This window comes from Leucopleurus acutus, assembly GCF_964270905.1.
Source record: "Leucopleurus acutus genome assembly, chromosome: 21".
Classification (NCBI taxonomy): Eukaryota; Metazoa; Chordata; class Mammalia; order Artiodactyla; family Delphinidae; genus Leucopleurus; species Leucopleurus acutus.
Genome location: NC_139163.1, coordinates 33,321,556 through 33,333,778, shown reverse-complemented (window position 1 = coordinate 33,333,778; position 12,223 = coordinate 33,321,556). Strand labels below are relative to the sequence as shown.

General features: G+C 39.7%; 1 protein-coding gene across 6 annotated transcripts in view; it reads left to right on the top strand.

The window, feature by feature from the left end:
- Positions 1-9,736, top strand: part of RNF170 (ring finger protein 170) — a 29,954-nt gene extending 20,218 nt beyond the window's left edge. For all 6 annotated transcript variants that reach the window (XM_082864011.1, XM_082864010.1, XM_082864008.1 and 3 more), the window contains 2 exons: positions 3,036-3,146; positions 6,939-9,736. In XM_082864011.1, the coding sequence (XP_082720137.1) occupies positions 3,036-3,146; positions 6,939-7,208 (381 nt within the window). In that variant the 3' untranslated portion in view covers positions 7,209-9,736. The remainder of the gene's footprint in view (positions 1-3,035; positions 3,147-6,938) is intronic.
- Positions 9,737-12,223: the final 2,487 nt, after the last annotated feature.

Here is a 12,223-nt window from a genome sequence, read left to right as displayed (position 1 = left end):
ACATCATTTATACTAGCTCATTTTGTAAATTTTTATAGTTTCTGTATCTAACTCTTGAATTATTTTTATGTTTTTAGCAGAACTTCATTTATCCAAAGCTTCTCTGATGTTTCTCCATTATTTTTTTTAATGTCTTTAAGACACCTCAAAAAAAGGGAATTCCCTTTAATATCCCTTCAGTCATAGTGAAAAACAGCTGGTACATGAACCCTTCCCCAAATCCTAATAAGTCTTTGTTGTAACACCAGCAAGGGAACAACTGAACTGGCAATCAGGCTTAAGCAAATATGCTCTGCATAGACTTCTTTTGAAAAAAATAGTTTTTCAGTTGTACTTTCTTTTTAACCTGCCCATCTGTGGTGAGGGTCCAGACAGCTTTAAATGACGAACAATGCCTTTGAAAAATGTCTCTTGTGGAGCCGTGGCCACGTCGCATCACCCAGAGCAGATTAGCCTGTTACATCAGTACAGATGCTGCCTCCAAGGGACGCAGTGAGGTTTTACACACGCGTGTCGGAGACTGAAGTGTCAGTACGCTATCAAACGGCTCAATTTCTTCGACAAACTGGAGAAACAAAATTTTGTTTCGTTTGAAAAATCTGAGAAACTGATATTTGTAGTTTTTAAGTTAATAAATATAGCCAAATGGGATGTTCTATTCACTTTTCAGAATTTCCTTTATATTTATATTACTCTTTTCATTTAAAATATATGCCTGTCTGATAATGACTCATGATCAGGTACACAGACAGCCTCTCCTTGGGAAGTCTTCCAGTGCAAACGGACGTCCCGACCAGGATGGAGAGCTTCCAAGTCAGGATGCTGAATTGAGTGCACGCATTTACTTTTGCTCCCTCTGGCAACCCCACCGAAACAGGAAAGGCCTAAACCCACAGGGACCACAAAGTAAAATAAGATTAGAGAAGGCACAACAGTTGTTCAAAAATTCTTTGTACAATATAACAGACGTACAGGAAAGCACACAAAATAAAGAGGTACAGCTCGCTGACTTGTCACAAAGCAACACCTGAGTAGCCACCACTCAGATGAAGAAACAGAAACTGGCCACAGCCCCAGAAGCCTCCTCGGGACCCCTTCCAAATCTCCCCCCCCTTCCTTCCTCTCCTAGAGGTAGCTACTATTTGACTGTTAGGATAAGCATTTCCTTGATTTTCTTTACAGTTTTATTACCTTAGCATGCTCCTCTAAAGATTACTGTTCAGTTTTGCCTAATTTGGGGACTGTATATAAATAAAACCATATAGTGTGCACTGTTAAATACATATACACATACACAGAAATGCACACACGTGTGTGTACCTTTCAGCCATTGTTCTCGCTTATCCACTTCCCCCACTGCTCCCTTTTTTTGGTTGGAGAGAGGAAGGTTCAAGGCTTTCTCTTCTTTACTTCTTGCTTCTATTGATACATCCCCAGATTCTGCCTCTTTCACACTTTTTACCACATGGTTAGGAGGAAGATCATTTTTTGGTACCACCTCTCTGGCTGATTTGATGTGTGACACAAGGCAGTTGGCCCTGAAGCTTATTTGCCAGTGCCACCTCTCATCTTTAGCTCTCTGCCAGCAACGCGGAGGCCAGGCCGAAGGTCTTGCCATCAACAATTAGTTCCACCACCTGCCCCTCTTTCTGGCACTCCCTGTGGCTTTTCATAGGGCATATGCGCATTAGCAGGTGGTATCCTTTGGACCACACATAAATTGGCTAGAGGTGAGAAAGGTGGAGATAAACTTGTGGGTTCCCTAACTGCAGTGCGTTCCCACTGCAGTTCATCTACCTGCCCCACCGCCTGCTTCACTGGGAACAGTGTGCAGGCTGCTGCCTGTGGCTGGGACATGGTCACCACGTCTCCCCTGGGCGCGCACACTGACACGCCAGCGGTCCTACCACGTCCCTAGGGTGAGTGCAAGTGTCAAGCTTTCTGGACACCCCAGGCAGAGGAAGTCCTTCCTCTCCAGCATCACTATAACGCCTACCCCAGTGCCTTATAACGGGCTGTTGAACACGTCTCCCTCCCCTTCTATCCTGGGGATTGTGATCACCAAGGCGCAAGGCCACGTTGTCCTTTTTTTGTACGTCTAGCACTTAGCGCAGTGCCTGGCCCAGTTAACGTGGTCAGTTAACATTTAGTGAAAGAATTCATCTTTATTAACAAATTTGTGAAGAGATGGCTATACCTGCTGTTCCTACCACCTGCTGCTCTTAGGCACTCCTGTGTTTGGCTGTTTGGGAAGCACCTGAACAGTGGGGTCCTGGTTTTACAGCTGAGCTAAGGGTCAAAACAACAGTGGGATGATTTAAACCCAAATCTATCACGGCTCCTTCCCATATTTCTCTCTTTGTACAGTGGCCATTTCTATAGGAGGTGTTATATTTTTAAATATACTTGTTTTTCGAGGTACCGTCATCTTCAGATTACCCGAGTATAGTCCAGGAACATTTGTGTATCCTCCTTAGCTCCGCCATGGAGGAATCAGGGTTAAATGTATTATGTTATATAACAGTATCAAGAATTACCTTTTTGATTGTAGTAGAGATGGGTGCTTGAGAGCTGGATCCTGCAATAACTTCAGCTCTGTGTGATGCTGGTAGCATTCAAAGATCATTCAGATACCAGAGAGGATAAGGAATCATGATTTTAATCAAAAAAGCGTGCCCTAATTTTCCTCTCTCAAAGTGATATGTCACTTTGCTCCTGAATATTTTCTCATCATTCTTATATCCTCAAATGTCTGTTAGCCCAAACAGCGAACTACTAACTTGATCCCTGGTGTGGATTGAAAAGTACTTAAACCAGTGCCCATTTTATTTTACAGGAGTTCAAATAACATTTTGAATGGATTTTATTGTAAGGAAACAGTAGCTTACTTTTCTCCCCTGTGTCACCTTTGTTAAAAGAAACGAGCGAAATCTAAATTCAGAAGCTTTTCTCCTTCTATTGAATAATAACACAAAATGAAAAAAAATTAATGCTGCAGAAAGGTGTAACAATTCTTTTTTTCTGTAAATCTACAGGTAACTTTACTGCTAACAGTATTTGGTGAAAATGACCAGTCTCAGGATGCTGTATCATTGCATCAAGATATTAATGATTATAACCGGAGATTCTCAGGGCAGCCCAGATCTGTAAGTAATGTTGTAGCGGGTGCAAAGTTAGAGTGTGATGATACTTCACTTTTGTAAAGTGAGATTTACCAACAAATAGTCAATGTGAAAAATCTGTGTTACGTGAAGTCTTTACTTTTCATTGTTGCTGTCATTCACTGAGTTACAGCTTTCCCAAGGACTACAGTTTTCTATCTTTTAAAAAATGGCATTATTAAACTCTTTATGAAAGTGATACCAGCAAAGAAAAGCAATAGAAAAACACTGGAGGGAAAGGTAAAATTATTGACTCCTACGTGATTCTAAAATAGGGTTTGTCTTCCAGGAAACTTACAACTGAGAACTTCTGGAGGGAGTTTTACCATTGTGTTTTACTCTATTTTACCCTGGCCCCATTTGAATTTGTTCCCTTAAGTAACCCTAAGTGTTGGGGGTTTTGTATGTCAGGTATTCAAAAGCATTCTATTTTTAAAGAGCACATTAATTCTACAGTTGCCCCTCCTCCCCAAAAAGGCATTTGATAGATTAAAAACCCACACTTTACTGACTCATCCCAGTTTTCTCAAAATTTCTCAAAATTTAACAAAGAATTCTAGAAGTGTATGACTAAATATGTACTTGAAAACCCAGAACACACTCAGTACAAATTCGTACTGGAAGCCCAGACTCTGCTCCACGCTCTAGGCTCTGACGTCCACTTGCTCAGGGTACATCCCACTGGCGCGTTCCTGGCGTCTCGGACACGAGATGTAACATGCACAACACTGACCCGATCCCTCCTTACCTCAGCCTTACTCAGCTCAGTGCTGATGTCCTCTTCTCCCTCATTCCCCTTCTCTGATCTGTAAAGAAGTCCTAACGTGTCTTTTCTCTCTTTCTGGGGATGCTGTCATTTCTGCCTCATAACAAGTCCTGTGTCTGTAGCCATCAGACTAGGCCAGGCCACCATCATCTCTTGCTTAGGACAACTGCAGTGGCCTCTTCACTCGGACCTTTTCCTCTGCACAGCAGCCCAAGTAATATTTTGAAAACATAAGTAAGACCACGATGCTCTTGTGTTTTGAAACTTCTGAATTTCTGGACTAATGTCCCATCTCCTGGCTGTGGCTTTCAAGGCCCTGCATGGCCTGGTTCCCCCTCCCCTCCCTCGGGATGCGGCTCTCAGAACACGCTCCTGGCCTTCCCACCTTCGTGCCTCACTCGTGCCATTTCCTCTGCTCGGAATGCTTGTCCTGCTGCTCGCCTCCTGGCTGACTTCCTCATCCTTCAGGTTGGCCCTAGTATATCTCCCTCGGAGAGGCTGTCCCCAATCAACCAGGGCAGTCTCTCTCATTGCCCTCCGACCTTGTTCATTACCGTTCTCTCAGGAGACGGAAAGCTTCATGAGGGCGAGGACCGTGTATATTTAGTCACTACTATGGTCTCAGTGTCTGGAATACAGTAGGCCTTAATGCTTGTAGAATTTATGGTTATCCTTAAGATAGAAATGATACTCCTCCTCCCAGCCAAGAATATAAGCTGTTTAAATGCTTCTGTATTACACAACTGCGTAGACTTGTGCTCCCTCGTACATGCTGTTCCTCATTCTGGGACGTCAGGTACATTTAAAGGCATACAGTTTCGCCTGCTGTGGATGGTGACAGGCAAAACTTTTAGTGACAAGAAAAGCTCGACCTGGTCCCTGTTGCCCTCCGTGGCTCTTTGGGAGCCTCTTCTGCTGTTTCTGATCCGGCAGTTTTCTTATGTATCCTCCAGGGGCATCTTAGGACGATTCTTTGAAAATCAGTTTCAAATTCAAGAACTACCACTGAACTTAAAAAAATCATTTTAAGATGTTCATTCGTATTTTAAGGTGTGAAGCATACCATTGCTCTGTTATTTTGTGTGCGTCAGATATATACTTAATGAATAAGAAAGCTTGGTATGTGATGAAATTACAATATAACAAAGACATTTAGGTTTTACTTTGATATTCTACCCCAGAGTTAGAGTCAGATTGTGATTAGTACACAAACATTTCTTAATAACCCATGCCATATTTCTTGTCTAATCACTACAGATTTTTTAGAAACAACACCATATGAGAACTGAACAAAATAGCCCTGATAAAGGACAGAACAGTATTCAAAAGACATACTGGCTGGTCATTAGAATATCTTAAGTAATTTACCATAGACCTTGTGAAAGCTGTATAGCTGTTTTGCTTTAAGTATTAGTTTCTTCCACAGAGAACAGAAAATCAGCATGAGGAGTGATTCTAAAAAGACCATTTTTGTTCTTTTGTGATCCGTTTTCCAAAAGGAGTTACAAGATTTTCTTTGTCTGGTGGGGTTTTTAAAACCGTTTTCTCATTGCTTGCTCAGTTCTTCCCATTTTCGTCTCCATCTCCCTCTTAACTTATTCGGCATTTGTTGGACAAAATACATACTTAGAGTTGGATTTGTGATATTTATACAGATTGTTAAAAACAGCTGAACTAGCACTGGAATGACCACAGGAAGTGATTTACTTCCTCTGGCCAGTTTCTCTTGCATCTCCCAACCCCTGAGAAGTAAGACCTCAAAGAAGTTAGGTTCAGGAGTCGTCAGGGTGCCTCATTACTACACGCGGCCTTATGGCCATGCAGTCAGCTAAGAGCTATGCAGAGGAAGTGAGAAGTTTCCAGTCAGAGACGAAACTGACTTGCTCAAGGTCATACAAATAGATACTGGTACTGTCTTTTTTTTAAAAAAAAAACTTTATTTAGATGTAATTTACACACCATATAGTACCCCTGTTTAAAGTATACAATTCAGTGGGTTTTAGTATATTTACAAAGTAAATATAATCTAATTATTAGTCTGTATATATTCAGAAACCATAATCATTTCCAGAAAGGGTAAGGCCTGGCATTTCAAAAATTTTTGTGGCAATTAATAATTCACTTAGGGTTTCCCTGGTGGCGCAGTGGTTGAGAGTCCGCCTGCCGATGCAGGGGACACGGGTTCGTGCCCCGGTCCGGGAAGATCCCACATGCCGCAGAGCAGCTGGGCCCATGAGCCATGGCCACTGGGCCTGCGCATCCGGAGCCTGTGCTCTGCAACGGAAGAGGCCACAGCGGTGAGAGGCCTGCGTACCGAAGGGAAAAAAAAAAAATTCACTTAAACTCAAGCTAAGCAGAATAAACATCCTAAGAAGGAAATCAGTTTCATTGCTATTCTTAGATGGTCAAAGCCATCAAAGTTGATGTGTCTGTATATACTTATATATTCTATATATGTATATACTTATATATTCTATATATGTATATACTTATATATTGTCTGGCAATTTATCAAGGTCTTTTATAACAATATCTCTTCTAGTTCTTAATAGTCCTTGTGGCACATACTCAGTTAGTTGTTGACTTATCTCTAGTAGGTTAAACAACTTTCCCCAGGATCACTTGGCTAATAAGTGGTGTGTCCAACTTTAAAGCTGAGACTTGAGCTCAAGCCCCAGCCTAGTTCAATACACTGGGTTCTTTGTTGGTTTATTTTACTAACTCAAATTAGAAATAACTTGAGTTTTGTATTACTATATCCTGTGTTTCAAATTTGTTGATATTTTAGTTACTTTTCAATTATCTGCAATAAGACCTATTTTATAAGAACCTAGTAATCAAAGAACTATTTTTAAATAAAATGTGTAACTAGAAAATATGGTGTTCAGTGAATACATGAAACTCCTTCATTCATGTTAACTGAGTTTGTCTGCACATTGTAAGAAAATTATATTATTTTTAAGTCTAACACACTAGATACCAAATCACAGTATTTGTTCTTCCCCTACCAGATTATGGAAAGAATTATGGACCTACCCACTTTACTGAGGCATGCATTCAGGGAGGTGTTTTCGGTCGGAGGCCTTTTCTGGATGTTCCGTATCAGGATAATACTTTGTTTAATGGGGGCTTTTTTCTACCTTATATCGCCTCTAGATTTTGTGCCTGAAGCCCTGTTTGGAATTCTAGGCTTTCTCGATGATTTCTTTGTCGTATTTTTGTTGCTCATCTACATCTCTATTATGTACCGAGAAGTAGTAACACAGAGACTCAACAGATGAGAAAATGAGTGCACTAAAATATTTGAGCCAATGTGTAAAATCAAACAAAAGGACCATGGCAGTTTAAAGCATTTGAATATTATCTTACAAGTTTAAAACCACTGTATGACAAACATTTGATTGTCATTTGCAAATGCCTAGCAATATATGACTGGAATTTTTACATGTTGCAGGTCCCAATAGTAAGGTTAGAATTATAGTGATTTACAACTGTATCTTCATTCTGTGATGTCTATAAAGATGTGGAAAAATATGGAATTATATAAAATCGGATGCTTCTATATCTTCTCCCCCACCAAACTATTCAGGTTAACTGGATGTATAGTAAGGTGTTGTCAAATGTACAGTTTATCCAATTCATCCTTCTCGGTGAGTACCCACATGATAATATATTGCTGTGAGACTCACCTAAGTATTTTGGTTACAATAAAATATTGTACAATATTGGGGAAAAATCAGTGTTTCTTTGAGTAGCTAGGTTTTGTTCATTTGGAGCAGTTCTGCTTTTCCATTCTGATATAATTCTTTGCTACCAGCTGAAGGGGAAAGAAGAAACTTGAACTTTGTTAATTTGATTTTATATTCTGGTTTACAGAACACTTCCTTAAGTGACAGGAGAATTAACAAGTTGTGAGACATTGGACTCCAGCCAGCACTCTTGATATTCTCAGTTATGGCATTTCAGTAAGAGTTTGGTCCTTTTAGAGGAACAGTATATAAAAGTTACTTGTAAAGGGAATTTTTGTTTCAGGAACCTGGGTGATACTGCAGACACATAACAGTTTGGTACATTCCTGAGGAAGGTGGTTCTCCGTAGCTGTGAGCATCAAAGACCTGAGGAGGGTACTAGGAACACTAAATTTGACAAGAGAAATTACTGGTGAGCTATAGCGACAGAATGTACAGATTTGGTTAGTTTTCTCTTGTCAGAACACTTTTGTAATACTGTCCCTAGATGACAGAATGTAGCCCAGATTCATCAGGCCTTGTGCAGAATGAGATGATTCAGCAGGAACGTTATCTTGGTTTTTGGATGACTACAGCATAAGTACTTAACGCTCTTTTATGCAGTTTTCTGTTTGAGAAGAATCAAAACCGCAAGTATTACGAAATCTTAACTCCCTCAGCTGGCACTGCCCTTGAGTGACCTGGACAGCAGGGTAGTCACTGATCCCCAGGGCTCAGGCAGTGTCAGCTCTGCGCCTGGCAGCCACTGCTAGTCATCCTGTCCACTCATGTATCAGTGAGCCTCACTGTCAGTCTTCCAGGTGAATCAGAGGCCATCAACTGATGAGATGCTGAATGATACATCAGTAGTGTCTTGTAATTTGGGCCTAAGACAAAGCTGCTGCTTGTCACAGAGAAAAACAAAATCCTTAAGTATAGCACATTGTAATTAAAGCGATTTCTTGCATACCGTTCATTTAATCCTCAAGAGAGTTAGGTGAAGAAGACAGGGCATTACCTTCCTTTTCATAGATGAAATCCCTGACGTAGATGAAAGGGCTTTTTTTTGTCTGAAGCCATGCACAGATAAGTGACCAAACTGGTATTAGACTCCTAGGACTCCTACATGGGGAGAAACTGGGATCCTTTGGAAGACTTTTGGAACATACTGGAGTAGGACAGCTTGGGTTCTCCTAAGAACAAAGGTTTAGAAAGATTACATATCAAGACTCCACGAATCCTGATTCACCATGTCCAAATCAAACTTCTCATAGAGTGGCACACTTCATAGGAAAACGTTTCAGCTGCAGTCACTAACTTGAGAAGCTAATGAGTAGGAGTTCTTTACACCACCCTTTATCAGTCTCGAAACACGTTGCCTACCAATTATAAATTTGGTGTGGGGCTACAGCAAAGCCATTTTTGAAAGGTTTTAATTTTCTGTGCATGTGTTCTGCTTCAAGTGTCACACTTACAGTACTTTTATTGTAATATTTGGAATTCCTTCTAAGACTTTCCTGGTAGAGGCGTATTGTACCAACTTTTGTAACATACAAAAACACTGTCGGAAGTCTTACTAAGTTGAAAAGGGAATATGCTGTCTTCTCAGAAGTTTAGACCTGTTTATTATGTCATCTCTATTGATCAGTGATAATAAATGTAGAAGGGATCCTAGAGTATTTAAAGCAAGTAGAGTCAATCAGTGTTTTAAATTTTTAAACATTATAGTAATACTTCTGTGATTCAGAGTTAGAGCATATAAATCAAAGCAACAGTTTGGATTTTCGTAAACAACAATATTGTAACTTTCAAAAAACAGATGGTCCAGCCCCAGGAGCAGATGATAACTTGGGCAGCTCTGTGGGGAGGGAGACAGAGGAAACAGTTGTTCTAACTGTCCACTAGAACAGTGGTTCCAGCTGCTATAGTTCTCAGCACTGAAAGTAACATGGGAAGAAAGGACTGTGCTGGTCCCTCTGGCTGTGCGGATACCTACCTCACAGAGCTGTTTCAGAGGACTGACAGTTTGGTTCAAACCTTGTGATTTAAGAGTTTGTCAAGCAGTGACTCTTTTGAATAAAAGCAACAAATCTAAAATTAAAGAGTAGCTGTTATTGTCTGGTTTCTTTGACACTGCTTTAAAATTCGAAACTCCTGAAATAGCATTCAATACAATGGTTGCAGTGGCTTTCTTTTTCACCTCATCACATTTCTAATTAATTTTAAAATTTTAAATGTAGAAATGTTTTTGAGAAAAATTATTTAATGTGGGCAATCTATATTAATTCTGGACAATAAGGGTGAGATTGGAATCAGTACCCTTGCACCCTGATTCCCCACCCCTATTTCTTTTGAGTGTGTATTTTACTGAAACTGTATAGTTGATAACTGAAATGTTCTTTTCTGAGTCTGAGGGATAGGAAAAGGGCACTCAAGGTTTTAAGGCCCTAAGGCTTAAAGAGTTTCCCAAGACCAGGTTAGTAGGCTTTAAGGGCGGCCGACAGGAGGCGATCCTGTCACAGAGATAAAGACAATCGTAGAGCTTTTGCTGTTCAGTCAGAACCAGACCATCTTCACAGCATCAGTATTTGTTTGAAGCATCGAGTTCCTGACTGCAAGCAAACCTCAGGTGTTATCAGTCACTGTCCCCTCCACCCACTGCCTCCTCTGACTTGTCCCATGTCCAGAACGGGGCATGAGGGGAGTACACACCCGTTAGACAACACTGAGCATGTCTGAACACTGTCCTTTTTCTTCCAGACTAGTGGCCTTTTAAGGGGAATGTAGTATGTGACATAGGAGAGGGCTATGGGCTAAATAAAGATGTTTTAAACTTCACTACATCTAACAGTTTAGATTTTAATTAATTTTAAAACACAAAATTTTAAAATAACTACTCAAAAATATCTAATAATTCAGATCAAAACACTCACCCTGCTAATCGGTCTTAGAGGAAACCTACAGTTAACATCTACATGGAAATTAATCTTTGTTTCACGAATCCTAGAATGTTAACAGCTGTAAGGGACCTTAGAAACTGACTAGTTTTTGTGTTTTCTCTGTGAAAATCAGATAAAACCTATGGATAGCTCCCCCAGAAAAATGCATATATACACATACGTATAGTTTTGATTCATTTTCAGGGGATTCAAAGAGCTGACCATTCATGGATTCCAAATTAGAAATTCCTCAGTCCTACAGCCTAACTCTACAGATGAAGATAATGAGGCCCAGAGAGAATGAATGTGAGGGTATTTTAAAATAAAAACTGTTTATAGAAAAAGCAGCATAGTTGGATAGAAACTAAAATCTAAACTGTTAGAGATGAGTGAGTTTAAGGCATCTTTAGGCCTTAGCCTTCTCCAACATCAAAAAAGTGGTGTATTTTTCTTCAGTTTATCAAGCAGGAAGACAAAGTGTACCCTTCTAGAAAAACTGAGACAAAACCTACCCTTTTAAGGTCAAGGGTTAAATTTTCCTTTTTCCCTAAAAAGTGTTCTATTAGTAAATGAATTAGCTCCCAGCCTCTGAAGACTCTGAAGAACATCAAACTTCTAACTATCCTTCAGTTCATCCCTATTTATTCCCTTTCCCTTAAATGGTCATATAAAGCTACGCATATATTCACTTTCGATATTTACTGAAGTGGTCAGATGAAGAGATCATAAGAGCTTATAAACATCTCTCTCATTCTGTAAAAATAATGGCAGTTTTGCCTATCTTGTGTGGCCCTTGTTTGCTTAATAAGCTATTTTATTAAAGTAGAACAAATACCAAACATCTTATAGAGGTCAGATGATGAATTATCATAAAGTGAACACACTGTTTAACCATCACTTTGGTCAAAAGATGCATTACACCACCATCCCATAAGCCCCCCTTCATTGCCTCTCTCCCCAAAAGTAGCCTCTTCTGACTTTAGTTTTACCTACTTTTGTTTTTTCACTCTACAAAAAACAGAATCATATAATGTATTTCTTTTGTGTCTGACTTCTTCAACATTGTTTGTTAAGAATCATCCAGGTTGTGGGACTGCTTTATTTTAATTGCTATATAGTATTCCACTGTATGACTGTACCACAACTTACTCAACTATTGATGGACGTTTGGGTTGCTTCCATCAACATTTTTAAAAAGCAGACAATCATCTTTGAAAAGTAAAAATGCTTCCTTGAAGTCACCCCTTGACAAGTAAGGAACAGTTATTCCAGCCTTAGGAAATGTTAAGAAATGGGCAAAGGAGAAGCCAATGATGGGTGCAGGTTAGTTTAGAGGTACTGAAAATTATTTTTCTATTAAGCAAATAAATTGATTTGCAGACCACACTGTGAAAATTTAGTTCGGGGGACTGTTTTTTTACAAAGAAAAATACAACCTTTAGTTCAGTTCAGTAATATATATATTTTAATTACATTCAATTCACCTTACCAGTAAATTTACCATTTTCAAGTAAGGAAACATTAGGATGATAGTCAACAAATAATAAAAATGTTTATTTCATTTCCAAATTATGGATAGCTAGAAGATAGAAGGGGAGGGGAGAACAGAACTTGGCTGACGGAAATCCA